Below are 14,550 nucleotides of genomic sequence, written 5' to 3'. Positions count from 1 at the left end.
ATGCATTTCAAAATATTTACAATGACTATATATGAAATAACCTTTGTTAATGAAACACCAACATACAGTACTAGAATAAATCCACCAAATTGATAAAGTATACATAAAGAAGAAAATGTAACAGAAAGAGAGAGGGGGAAAGAGAGAGAGAATTGTATCTGAGCACAATTTGCACTTGTACGTCTCTTAATACTCTCTGCCTTTTCGTCATGGATGGAGCCACAGGAAGTTTTGACCTCTTGTCACTTATGAATTCCATTTGTGACTGAGGTTCTTCAAAGTGACAGATATGCATTGGTTGCAGCACTAACAGTGCTTGACTATCCTATGCCAGCCTTTCACACGGGGACCTTGAATCAGGGAGTGTTCTCCAAATCTCTCAGCAATCCTGGGAGGTAGGTATAGGAGGATGGAAAAGCACCGGATTAAGTGACTGGCCTAATGTTGTGCAGCAAGGAGCAGAACTCACAAGTCCTGTCTCATTTCTCCAAGTCTCTCATAATGGAATACACTTCCTCTACTAACATGTAGCATCTGCTATTGAGATGAGCTGTGTCACAAGGTGGGGCTCCCAATTAATACCATGTCCTGAGTGATCACATGAAAAAATAAATGCCTACAGTTGTTGCAATGCTGTTTCTATGTACTAGAGCTGAACAAAAGATTTTGGTGTAGACACACACCCAAAGGGTTCCCTCCCTGCACGTGCATCATTGAGCAACTGCACTCTCTATATTTAGGAACCCCTGCATACTTCCCCCGCCCTCTCTCTTTCTCTCTCTCTCCATCATCCACGCTTGTATATTTGCCCTTCATACCTGTATTTGATTCAACCATGGGAATGTCAAATAGGAAACAGAACAGCAGGAAAAAATAAAAATAAAAAATAGCTGCCTTGTTCCCATATTATTTTTAATACTAATTTAATCTGATCTCTGTTGGGTTGTTTCTCAGTGTAATGTCTTTCATATATGTGCATACATACATACATATATATATATTTATATATATATATATATATAAATGTAACAAAAGTCCCATCCCATTTGTTTCAACAGACAAAAGAGGGAGTTGTAAGCCTCAATGCCCAACCCATAAGGCACACTGAAAGGCAAGTGGGAAGGGCTCTAGACAGGGAAAAAGATGTAGCCCTCATTTTTTTGGTGCTCTTCGGTCATCACTGCTGGGTTTGAATGTTTGCAAAGTTACGACAGAAAAGGAGAACAGCTGTCTGGGTCACTTGCAGATTTCTGGTGCAGCAGCCCCAGGAGTGAGAGATCAGTCGGTGCTGTTCCTCCTTCTCTTTGGTGAATGAGTTTCTGGAGATTCTAGTTTTGTTGTTTTGCTATGGAGGTGGCATTGGTGATGATGGTGGCTGTTCCTGTTTTTGTTTCTGTTGATCCATAAGTTCTCTTGGCAGCACAATTGTTCCTATTCCCAGCAGCCAACCCTCTCCCCAGGACTCCCATTGACCTTATTTTTTCCTAAGAACAAGGTACAGGATGCCAATGATGAAACTGAAGCAAAAGCAGATCCAGGCCAATATGAAGCTGTAGCCATGGTGAGAATTCATCGACACTGCTCCCGGGATCACAGACTGCAAGTCCGTGAACCGAGCTGTGTAAATGGAGACTCCAATCAGAATGCACATCCCTGTAGGAAGGAAGGGAAAAGAGAATTGGAAAATGCATAGAAACCAGCATTGCTTTAGGACATCTGAGGTAATATTCTGGATTGAAATTGTAATGCATGGAGGAAATCAGTAATAAGATCTGCAGACAGTTTGGTGTTATGTGTTGAATCCCGTGAGCAGTGGCTGTCTGTTTATTTCCTTGCCCTCTGAAATACCTGAATACTTTTTGTTGTTTTACAAAGAGAATTTGCAGAACTCACTGGAATTGTCTAATGAAAATCATGACACATTTTCATTATTTAAATTAAATTAAAATTATATATAGAAATCACTTTCCACTTCTTCTATGAATCATAGAATCTCAGAATGACTTGGGTTGGAAGGGATCTTGAAGGTCATCCAGTTCCAACTCTCCTACTGTGGTTAAGGTGCTATAACCACATGCTATATCAGGCTGCCCAGAGCCCTCCATGCTTTATTATTATTATTATTTATTTTTCTTTTTTAATAAAAAAAGTTGGTCTCTAGAAGCTTTTAGCTGGCTGACAACTTCCCTGATGGCCATGACGGGCAGATATGTGGATAGCTGTTTTTATAGAGGCACTGGGAAGCATGCAGAGCCATTGTCCAGAATGTGTACTTACAGCAAACCAGTGTGATGGCTCCAGTGATGTAGAAACGGTTGCCTTTCTCCAAGGTGAACAGCTGGACAATGAACGTAACAAGAGCGATGACGGAGAAAATGATTGAGAGGATCATGAAGGCTTGCGCTGCTTTGAGGGCAGCTGTCAACAGAGAAGGTTTGAGAAGGTCAGGGCTCAGCCTTGACATTGCATACCAAAGCATGGCAAGGCATCACCGCAACAAAACTGAAGGTATTACTTACGCGCATTGGCTTCACTGGGTGTCAGTTGCATACAGGTGTTGTTGCACCACATCCAGAGTCCCCATGAGCCATTTTGAAAGGAATTAGTCTCCACCATCCAAACCTGAAACACAATGACACAACTGTGTTATGAGGGGGAGAGCCCTGTGCTTCCAACTGGGACCCTTTGCCCTGTTGTGAGATTAGAGTCATAGAATCATTAAGGTTGGAAAAGACCAGTAGGATCATGGAGTCCAATCGTCAGCCCATCCCCACCATGCCCACTGACCATGTCCCTCAGTGCCACATCCACATGGTTCTTGAATACCTCCAGGGATGCTGACTGCACCACCTTAACCACAATTGAACTGTAAAGGGAAGCAGCCACAGCTCAAGTGCCACGAGGCTGAGAGCTGAATGAGTCAGAGTATGCCAGTGACAGCTCAACAGCCGGGTTGGGTGGGAGCTGGCACAGGATTTGAAAGCCAAGAGGCATTTAGTCCAGACAAAATACAGGAAAAATCTGTTCCCATGCTACAGCAGAAATCGCAGAGGTTATCTGTCTTCTGCCTTGCCTAGCCTGAGACAGCGGGAGAGCTGCAACGGCCCGGGGCGATGAGCTCAGCCGGGCCCAGGCTCGGGCAGCAGAGCCGCCAGGGGTCACCATCGCCCCGGGCACGGCCTTGCCCAGCCCCGGCCCTCCTCTCTGCTGCTGCGAGGCCCGTTTCGGGGTGCCCGGCTCCTCCCTTGTGTCCTTGGCTGCACTTGCAAGGCCACTACTCCCGCTGTCGACGTGTATTTGGGCCACAGGCTTTCCATCTCCAGACTCAAACACCTGTCCCGCTGCCAGCCCTGTGATGGGTTACTAGTGCAGCAGGTGGCAATCACACTCCGTGGCTCATCCAGGGTGGCCCCTACTTACGTTGGCAATGGTGGAGACGAAGAGCATGATGACGGTGGCAATGTGAACCACAAAGATGCCAGCCAGTAGTACCAACATCTTGAATCCTTCCTGGGTGGTGTCACCAGCGAAGAGAAATCTGAAGGGGAACAAGAGCAGAAGGAGAAGGTGAAGGGAAGGGCTGAATCAAGGAACAGAATCATAGAATTGCTGCAGTTGGAAGAGACCCTTAAAAGTCATCTAGTCTAAATCCCTGATGATGAACAGGGACGTAAGCTTTATTTACACGTGACAAAACAGGCTGATTTTAAGTTCACTCTTTAAGCATGTAGGCATAAAAATCAAACAAACAAAAAAATCATAGTTAAAAACTTTTTCAGAATCTGCATGGGAGTTCCTTCAGCAGATAAAGAAAGATTGGAGGTAAAGGAACCAGGCTAGGAAGAGATGTAGAGCGGGGGTAGATGGCTTTGGAGCATTGTAAAAATAGCCTGGGTTTATACATAGGTTGCTTAAATTGGTGTGTGGTTCTGTAATATAAAAAGGACATACTCCAGGCCTACGCTCCAGGAGGTGAAGTTTTTGCCCACAGAGGTCAGGAAAGATTTTCTCTTTCCTGATTGTCCCTTTCCCTTTTGCAGTACAGCCTCCTCCAGTCAGTCTGGGATGCGGGACAGGTGGTGCAGAGTGGAGGAGGGGCATTCCTTCAGTAAATCAGGTGCTGAGCAGTGGTGGGAAATGGTCTAGGAAACTACTCGTACTCAATAGCCTGATCCGTTATATAGAGGAGAATGACAAGAACAGAAACACCACTGGGTGTTTTGGGGTAGTGGAAGATGCCTAGGTTTGCACAGAAAGCTGCTTGTTTCCCTTTTAAAACTTGAGGTATGCAGATCACTTTATTACTGCAGTAACTCTCTTGTCATGTAAATTCTTCCTTCCCTCTGTACTTTTACTTTTCCTAAGATTCATTATCATTGTTGAACCTGTCATTGGAAAGACATGGGTTTGGGGATGGGTATCTACTTTAGATAGCACTCATGACACAACAACTCAAGGCTGTTGCCTTCTTCCCTGAAAACATGAAATACAGGGAACCAACGTTAGCTGTGGGAGCAAGCGCAGGTAATTCACACAGACTGAGTGAGCATATTTCCTGTCCTCCCGGGAAAGTATTAGTAATCAGGCAGCACAGCCACGGAAATCAGACAGGAAAATTTGCTGGGCCCACCCTATGAACACTGGAAGATTGCTTCCTAGAAAGTTTAACAGGGCTGTGTTGCTCTATCTCTTGGTAATGATGATACTAAAGTGCTACTGAAGAATAGTGTCAAGCATTTGATTAATGTTGGCTGTCAAGTTGTTTGGGTGCAGGTGACTCAGGTAATAAGGTTTGATGCTGTCACCATTTGTACAGGGTGTGGTAACCGTCATGGAACAATAAAATTATTTTTCATGATGTCTTTCACTCAAACTATGACAAAAAGCTTTGTAAAGTCCCCTAAATGTTTTCTTTTTCTTTTTTAATATACTCACTGACTCCACCTTTTCCAGTCCTGGTTTTTGCTTGCATTGTGACTGTATGTGGGAGTGTATTCCTGTAAAATACTGCAGCTGTTCCTTGCACTGCTTTGGATAATAGTTTCCCCAAACCACAACGGGTGGGCAGACTTATCATCCACCAGTGGTGATTTGTCCAAAGCCAGTATTCGCCTTGAGTTCAAGAACTCCCTGAAGTGCCTTTGTTAGGCACTCTTCCTACTCAAACAAGATCATTCCTTGGAAGGACAAATGAGGATCAGTGACTGGTCCTACGGTCCTATATCTCCTTAGCAAATCTTCACTAATAGTGAGGTTTCTCTCATGTGGGAGAACTTAGGGAGCCCTGGCTTGGTGAATGTGAGTATGGCTTACTTGACCGCTTTGGAGTGTTCTAGCAATATTCCCCTCGCTCTAGAACTTGATTTACCTGGATGGCCTGGATACTGATGGTGACCTCCTTCATTGCAGTGCCTCCCTTGATGATCTGGGAGGAAGTACAACCATAGGAGATCCTCTCTTACTCTAAAAAGGGACATCTGTGTATGTTCAGCATTGCTAGAAGCCAATTTCTCACTACTATGTGCAGGCTACCTCATAAATAATCTGACCTGAGCGTTAAACCCCTTCTTTTCATTGACTGCAAAAGAAATGTGAGTTTCAAAATGCTAGGTTGGAACTGATCTTGATAGCTCCACTTGAGCTGAGAAACTATTGCTCATGCCATGACTAAGTTATATATCTATCTACAGCAGGAACCTTGAATAGAGCACCTGAATCAAATGCTCCCATCCCTTTCATGGTCATCCTTGCTTCTCAGCACCTTGGTTCTTACACAGAGTGTAATGAACACAGTTCCCACCATGATGCACTGATATATATACACCAAACTGTGGCAGAACTGCCCGCTGTGCCTTTGTGGAACAGTGGCTAAACTTTCTTTCCTAGATAGATGTACTTTTCCAAGTTTCTTTAGAAATGAATTCAGCAATTTTTATTTTTTAATTTTTCTTTGCTGATTATTTTTGAGGACTTTCAAAAAAGACCCATACTTGAAAGACTGGAGACCTACTTTCACGATACTGTAAAGGACTAGAATAAGGCTTTAGAATGCATTTTCTGTATGATGAAAATAATAGAAAATACAACTTTATAGTGTAAAGAAAAATCCACACACAGAACTGTGGCCAGTACGCTAAGAGAAAACCAAATCCTTTATTCTCTTTGTTTTTTTTTTTCTTCCCAGTTCTCACACTGTTTGAGAGCACCGTTTGCTGAGATGATTTCAATGTACCTCCTTCCTGAGATCATCGGCACCTTTCCCTGAATACACATGCTATCAAATGCAACCACCCTGGGGTTATATGTTCACAGCTTAGTTTTGAATCTTCGTGAGTTAGAGCCCAAGCCTCCCTCACTATTCATTCACTTTCCCCTTCTTTCATCTTTCTCTTCCCTTTAAATAAAACATCAGAGAACAATCCCAAAGGACCGGTGGTTGAATGGCATTGAAATAGAGTCATCTCTGCCTCTGACTGTACAGCACGGACTTTTCCTCCCATTAGACAGAGAAGTTGGCAGAGCACTGGGGACTGACAGGATACTCTTTCCATTTGTTAAGTGTGAGACATATCTCTTCACTTCAGGGTGGGGTCACATTGCTGGAGCAATAAAACACAATTGCATGCAAATGCCTTTTCTAACATTCCCCTTCCTAAACTGCAGCTGGATTTGGAGTTCCTTAGGCTCTTCTTTGATTATGAGTCAGTCTTATCCTTCCTAGAGCTGCCAGTTTTTTCCATTGACTCACCCCAAAGCTCTCAAAACCACAGTTAGTTAACCCTGCAAGTGTTCAGGACACTGTCTTAGTTTTAGCACTGCTTCTCAAGAACCGATCAGTCAGATTGTGAATCCCACAGTGAGCCTTCTGGTGCACCTTCTCAAGGTAAGATCCCAACTAACCCAAGAAAAATCGAGCTGAGGCATGAGAGTAAAATGACTACTGAGGTGGGACGTGTTGTTTGGGAAGAAGCATGCACCTGCTGAACAGCATGGGTGAGTTAAGAGAGATGATCTTGCACTGATGACAGCAAATTGTGCTGATGGATGAGGAGAAATAACCAGTTCCACCTACAGTAACTGTGAATAACAATCACTGTATCAGCCTTCAACACACACAAAACAAACAATAAAATCCCACAGCTCTAAGGATAGTTATTACAGACTTTATCTACATAGACACTACTTGCACACACATACAGGAGGACAACACATAGATCTGCAGCATCCAAATCAAGTTTAAGCAATCAAACACTCCTTGAAAAGCTAAGCATTTTCTCATGCAGGCAAAATATAGCCACCCATAAAGTCCCTCTGTCTAATTCTGTTTTGGATCCTTTTGTCTGGAGATCAGTCCAGAAAAGAGAGTCCTTGCCCTCAGTTTACTGCTTAGCATAGCATCAGAGTGGAATGCCAAGTGCCACTTGGAGATATAACAAAGGCCCATAGTGTAGCTCCTCAAATACGAAGAGTGGGTTACTCAAGAGGACAAGGCAGATTAGGTAGTGGTTCTGGCAGAGAGTACAGTGCAGAGAAAAGGAGTAGAGGAGAAGTGTACAGAATGTCTCCACAGGAATGGTTGAGTTGTTTGGTTGAAAAATCAGAGCACTCTCAGATAAGTCTGAAATATTTCAGATCCGAATGGTTCCTGAGGGATGGAGTACATCTTTCTTATGCTCCCATTCTCCTCTCTGAGAGGTTCTTTCATGGGTCTGTACCTCTCTCTCCCAGGATGGGTTGATGAGGTACTGTGAGATCTGCTGGCTGAGGGAAGAGCATACACTGTCCAGAGAGCACATGATATCTAAACTGCACCTTCTGTAAGCAGAATAGGGTAGAATAAAACCTCCTACTGAAATCTGTAGATCTGTCTTTGACTGTACTGAGGCCCTGGCTTCCTCCTATGACTCTGGATGCAATGATCACATGCTTTGTTATCACGTGTGATACCAGCATGAATTCTCATCATGCCCAAGGCCACTTAGCTGACAGCAGGTGTGACGTTCTCTGTGATATCCTGGTGGCACGGTGACTTTGGACCCATTTTACTGATACTAGAAAGCTCATGACAATTATAAGCAAGCACCTGAAGTTTTAGTTTTCAGCCTTGGCTCCACTACTCATTTCAGATCCAATTGAATCTGTAGTCTTTGCTGACTTCAGGCTTTTACAAACCACTGTCTACCAGCACGGCTGTTAAGAACCTGGTTTTGACAGGCCAGCCTGACTCAATTTACAAGTTAGATGCTTTTTATGGAGATGTAGATGAGTAGGCTGGTGCCTCTGGAAAGAGATTTTTCATGTGTGGGAAAAAGGTTGGGCAGGAGGTGTGCGTGGGTGCATAGAGAACTTTGGAGCCTCTGGTTTGTGGCAATGAGAAGATTTCATGTATGCATGGGTGGTGCCCGTCTGCGATGACCACATGGGGCACAGTAAAGGTATAGAAGTAGCTGAATATCAACCAAAAGGAAAGCATAGAAAAGCCTGAGGGGTCACAGCTGAAAATAAACTTGAGTAAATGGAATATTTTGCCTGGTTCTTGGGAAGCATTTCCTGGTGGTATGGTCTTCAAGGGATCAGGGGCAATTCTTTTCCCCAGTGAGCAGTAAAGCACGTGAATCACTTCTTGTGGGACCAGACCACGTTCTTGAGAATTCACCCTTGGTAACGAACCTCTGCTTGCTGACAGAGGCAAGGGGGAGTCAGGAAAGATGACACACTGGAGTTTTACAGCTCTCATGCTCATGATTCATCTGAGAGTGGGGAAATGTCAGAGCTCCTAGGGCAGACACTGAGAAATTGGCATTTTCTCCTGAAGAAGGCACCCTGGAGTGCTCAGCCATGTGACAACATCAACAGAAACTCCAAAGCTCACTTGGTAGTAGGAAGGGGAAGAGACAGCTGCCTGGGGCCTGGCAGGCAGCCAGTAGCTGCTGTGGGAGGAAAACATGTCACTTCGTATGCTAGACACACTGTGGAAGGGCTGGGACTGATGGACAGAGAGTAAAGGAGGGTGGGAAGGGGACTGCAAAGCTAACAGCAACACAGAGGGGTTCCACCACACCCTGTGAAGTGTACTGGGGAGCACACTCACCCACAATGTGTTTGATGGTCCTTGGATGGGTTAATCAGATATCAGGAAAGGCTGGGAGTTGCTGGGACTTGCAGGAGTTCAAAGAAGATGCCGAGATAGGCGAGAAACACTTGTGGGAAGACTGACGGTCTGGGAGATGATACAGTACATGTAGGGGTGTGTGTCTGCTGCATGGCTCCCTGTATGAATGGGATGTGTGTGACTGTGGTTTCCCTAGAAGCAGATCTGAACTGTGTGTGCCTTGCGTGCGTGCTCATGCACAGATTCCTTACGAGTGCACGTATTTATCTGTGTGAATTTGACAGTGCCCACGTGGGAGAAACCATCTGACAGCTCTGACAGGAAAGTTCAGGTTGCAGTGTAGTGTAAGCAAAAGTGCACATACCAATTCTGTTGGGACTGCCTGCTTATCTTTCTTATGATAGTCTGTAGATCAAGGTGGAAGGTCTGTGGAACTTACACTGACTGTGTTTTGGCTGCATCTTTGAATTAAAACTGCATATCTCTGATTTACATCGATGTTATAAAGACCCCCCTATTTGTTTCAATGCAGGCTGGGGTGAAGAGAAAGGATGACTAAAGTAATGGCTCCTGTGCACAAGGCAAAAGCAAGGGGATGCTGTGTAGCCTGGTGTTGGTCTGTGCTCTTTGTGGAGTAGGGTGAAGGTGGTCATGAAGTTAAATCTCCTGTATGTCTTGGAGAGGGCTACTTCCAATTGAAATTAGTATGGGCTGGCCAGAACCATATAAGAAAGGGGTCTTTTGAGCTTATGTTACATGTGGAAATGGATTCCACCAGAGGAGAGAACTCCGGTTGCTGGGACACACTACACTGGCTGGGCTGCTCTTGCTGGAACCAACTATCAAGTAGCTGGTTCCATGTTCCTGGAGCTGTTCTCCAGCAGACCCTGACCAGCCTGCTCCCAGCTCTGAGCATTTGCAGCTCACCCCTCTTGCTCCCATGTCTCCCACTGTCTTTTCCAGAGGCTTGTTGAGGCTCATAAGCGAGATGTCACTCAGGAATGAGAAGAATGTGGATGTTGGACCCAGTCCTGGCAGTTGCTTTCTCAACTCCCCCTTAAGCAGACTCTGCCCCGTAAGGGCAAAAGGGCAGCAAAGGCCTTCACCCTGGATTTCCTCAAATCCAGATGTGTCTGCCACATTGCAAGAGCTAAGCCTTAGGCATTAGTCACTGCTCACCTACTCTCAGCCGTGTCAGTGTTCATTGTGCTTCTCTGCATAGCCTAGGACCTGTCCCTGGGAGCTCACCATGGGTGTCTCCCCATACCTATGGTACAAGTTGATTCTTATGGGAGGAAGGGATTAAATCTTAACTAAGAGCTTGGTGAACTGGTCACTCTTTTGGAGAAGGTGGGTTCAAAAGCAGAGTTGCCTTAACTTGTCCCTCCCTACCATGTCTGTGTATGGACTATATTTGAAATTACTCAGAGAGTAAGTTTCCATGTAATTTTTGCACTGCTGCAAACAGTTCAGAGCAAGGAGGATGCATAGAGCTATAGATTTGATCAGGGTTTCGTTTGTTCATTGGCCAGCTGTTCAAATTCAGGAGGTACTTTCTAAAACACTTCCAAGGGAGGCTGAAAAAATCCTGCTTCACATTGTGGCCCCCAGATACACTGCTTTGCTGTCCTCCCTGAAGTGTAACAGCAGGAAGAGGTGAATGAATATAGGCAGTCTATCATCCCCTCTGGGCAATTTATATGGGGGATTGCTACTGGACTCTTTGTCATGCTATGGGATGACTGAGTGTGGATGGTGCTGGCAAGGTTTAAGCTTGTGCTTAGGCACATTCAGTAAGGGCTGATAGTAATGCTATCAGTTAGCTATCAGTCTAGCAAGGCCATGGAGAAGAAGCTCCTTTCCTGTGCATGCTGCTTTGCCTCAGCTGAAAAGACTCACAATATATTAAGCATCCGTGTTTAGTTGGGGAGATAGGAAACCCACTTCCTCACTCTCCCTTTCAGAGGTGTAAAAAGCACTTGTGGTACCCTTACTTCTCCCTGCCTTGAAGGAAAGGCACAGAAATCCTATCTTTTAGTCCTTCTTCATTATTTTCTTTGCATAAGAACAAGGGGACGGGGAAAAAAATGGGAGTGCCACACCCTGCAGGCTGCCCTGGGTTGTGCTGTATGGTGGTGCCGTCACATCGAAAATTAGGAGCAGAGGAGTGACCAATCAGTCCAGTAGTGCTATTTCTTCCTCTCCAACGAGCACAGGCTGAATGCCATGTGCCAGCTTTCCAGCTGGGAGGTGACTAACGGAGAGATGGGTTCATGCTTTCAGGAAACCCCTGCTCTGTCACTGTAAGCAAGGCCTGAGGTGTGCCTTTCACCAAAACATGCCGGCTTCTATCAGCACATCTCCCTGAGCTGTTTCAAAACACAACCTCCGCTCCACCTCAGGGCACCACACAGCAATTCCTGCATGCACTTGCATTGCTCACACAAGGCAAATCTCAAAGACCACTGGCTAGGCCAGCAGGGCCGGTTTGCTAGGACTCAGTCCCCAGTGCTAGCTGTGGGATCCCAAATCCCATGTCTGTTAGTGTGTCCATGGGTGTGGCTCAGCACTGCCTCACTCAGAGGTCTCCTCGAGATGGCATGTGCCCTGCAGGGATGCCCAACTGCCGCATGAGGGGAGCTTGGACTTCACTTCATGTATCAGCCATGGCCAGGAGAGCCAGCTGCAGGGCCTGCCATGAAGAACTGCTTCGAACCAAAGAACTGCTTAGCAAGAATGAGGTGCTGCCATTTGGATGCTGGTACCCAGAGATGTGAGTTAAAACAAGCTGCCCTGGAGCCCACCTCACTCTGCACATAGTCCCCAAGTTTGACAGTGGTGTGAGGCCTGCTGGGGGGGGATACAAAGGTTTTTGGCTTGCTTAGACCTCTGTTATCATAGATAGATAGATAGAGAGCTCTGTGCTTTAACACTCTTCATACCATGCTCCCTCCTCTGTGTTTGCTCAGGAAAGAGTCCCACTCTATCCAGCAGTGTCAAGTGGGCAGTGCCTGGGCAAGGCTGCTCTCAGAGGTGCCTTGAGGAATTCAAAGCCTTTAGGCAAAGCTTGTTCAGGAAACACTGCTTCAGTCAGCTCCCCAACATCTGAAACATGGCTATTCCTCTCTCAGGAGGCATCCAGGACAGAGGGAACCTCAACAAGTTATGAGATCCACCCTGCTGCCACCCAGCTCCCAGCCCACTTTCATAGACATTCCTATAGTAACTACATCAACCCCACTCCCAGAGATTTGCAGCTGGACTGGGCTAAGCACTGCTTCAGTCTCTTTCTGCCCCGTGAAAGTGCAGAGGCGGGCGGGGTTCCTGCTATTGGAACTGAAGCCTGGTGCCAGCAAACTGGCTGTGCTAAGCTCCCTTTCTCAGACCTCAAAAATAGTTCAGGCGTTTGACCACAGGGCACAAACCACCGCAGATAGATGAAGTGAGAGAAGTCATGAAGAAGGGGAGGGGAGAGAGGGGGAGGTTGTGTGGAGAAAGGCAGGTGAGCAGGGAAAACTGCCAGCCTGCAATCCTACACTTCCCCTCAGCGCTCTGTGCTCCTGTGCTGCCCAGGAAGGCACAGCATGCATTCCTACTCACCACATGGCTCTGGCTGAGCTGGGGCTTGGCTGCAGGAGCTGGGACTACAGTAGCAAAAAGAGAGCTCCCCATTGCACCCCAAACTTCCCGTGCTCCGCTTGGAAAAATGACTGCTGTTTTAAACTAGGGCTTGGCAAACTACTGACAGAGAGGACAGAGAATGGAGTCATGCAGAAAAATGTCAGCAAGTGTCAGAAGTGCTGAACGTGCAGTCCTAATTTCAAGCAGGGTTTTCTCATCAACAGTGCCAGTGCTGCTCCAAAAGAGTGCAGCAGTTCCATGCCACATCTAGACCAGGTGGGGCTCCCCATGATGATTCCTGGCTACATTATGCCCTGGAGGTGAGAATTACATTGCTGGAGCCAGCATTCTACCCAACGCCTTTCTTTGCTCCGTTACACAGCTGGATTTCTAAGCAAATGCTGAAAGGTAAAGGTGTGTCCCGTGCTGAGCTCGTACACCAAGTTGAAGTGGCAGAACGAAGGATAAAAGCAGGCTGGAGTTGCAGGGACAGGGAATCAGGCTGTAGCGAGCAAGAGAAGTTGATAAAGCTGCTGGAAAGGAACTCTTACCGTGTGGTGCTGGCACCTGTGGAATCAGGAGCGTGCGGGGCTGCTGCGCTGCTGTGCCGGAGCACGAAGCTGTAGTGAAGGGGAGTGACCCGGTGGTGGTTTAAGTTTCCTCCGGTGGTATGGGAGGGTGGTGTCTCTTAGCTGAGTTTTAAAGAAGTTACTATGAATCAGTCTGCCTTTAAAGAGAGGGAGGGAAAAAAAAAAAAAAAAAAAAAAAAAGGAAAAAAAAAGAGTAAGCTACGCCCTGCTTTGTTGGCAAGGTGTCAAGAGTCTCTGGGAGGAAACCAGCGATTCAAAGAAATGTTTGTAGGGCTGTGTCTGACTCAGAGCACAGTACAGAGACCGCAGCCTGGAAAAAAAAAGACTGACGCTGATCCAGCTGAGTAATAGAGGCCCACAACAGCATCTGTTTATAAAACTGAACTTCTGGTTGTCATAAAAAATATTGTGTAGTTACAAATGTGGCAACGTGACTACAACAATACAATTCACTCACAGAAGCAAACAGCCGGTTGGCATGGGACGTAGTGAGGCTGATGAGTCACAACATCCCTTACCCCAGTGCTGCACAGGGTGACGTTGCCATGGTCAGCCGTGTGAGGGAATGCAAACCTGACCTGATGGATGAGCATGGACAAGACTTTTGGAGGTATAACAAGATGTATGTATGGCACATATGGCAATATATGGCAGTGCTGGCCTGGTGGTGACTCCGGAGCAAGCTGACCAGATGGTGGTGGTTTGCTTCCACAGGGAGAGCAGGGACAGGAAAGATGAAACAGAGAGTATGTGATTCACAGTTTTCTGAGGTCAGCATTTCTTGTCAACTTAAAGACCCTTAAAAATGGATTCTTTACAACTGCACAGAATTGACTGGTGTAGCTCTCATGGATGCTACAGGCAAGAGGAGAGGGGTTGTGCTTGAGATGCTTGCTGGTGAAAGAGGAAGATGTTTGTCAGAAAGCATCTGGGTTAAAGTGTGATCTGTTCTGTGATAAAGTTGGTGATCTGCTACCATAAGGAACTAAATTTCATTTTTTTCAGAAGCCTAAAAAAGGAAGAGTGGATGAAATACCTGCCAAGGTCCTTTCTCTCTTCAGTGAGAGAGTGCTTCATTACTTTTACTCAAATAAAATAAAATTAAAATAGATGTATATCAAAGAATTATAGAATCATTAAGGCTGGAAAAGACTTCTAAGATCATCTGGTTCACCTACCACCAGCCCATCCCTACCATGGCAACTAATCACGTCCCTAGGTACCACA

At 45.9% G+C, this 14,550-nt stretch overlaps 2 protein-coding genes across 2 annotated transcripts in view; one reads left to right on the top strand and one right to left on the bottom strand.

The window, feature by feature from the left end:
- Positions 1-14,550, top strand: part of GSG1 (germ cell associated 1) — an 87,372-nt gene that overhangs the window by 35,437 nt on the left and 37,385 nt on the right. The gene's annotated exons all lie outside the window — the stretch shown is intronic.
- Positions 88-13,448, bottom strand: EMP1 (epithelial membrane protein 1). The gene is made up of 5 exons (XM_072350989.1): positions 13,285-13,448; positions 3,421-3,538; positions 2,520-2,622; positions 2,278-2,418; positions 88-1,653 (listed from the first exon to the last, which is right to left on the bottom strand). Exons 2-5 carry the CDS (start codon positions 3,496-3,498, stop codon positions 1,475-1,477), a joined length of 501 nt encoding a protein of 166 aa, XP_072207090.1. The 5' UTR covers positions 3,499-3,538; positions 13,285-13,448; the 3' UTR covers positions 88-1,474.

The sequence above is a fragment of the Excalfactoria chinensis genome, chromosome 1 (assembly GCF_039878825.1).
Source record: "Excalfactoria chinensis isolate bCotChi1 chromosome 1, bCotChi1.hap2, whole genome shotgun sequence".
Classification (NCBI taxonomy): Eukaryota; Metazoa; Chordata; class Aves; order Galliformes; family Phasianidae; genus Excalfactoria; species Excalfactoria chinensis.
This window is presented reverse-complemented; position numbering and strand designations above follow the sequence as displayed.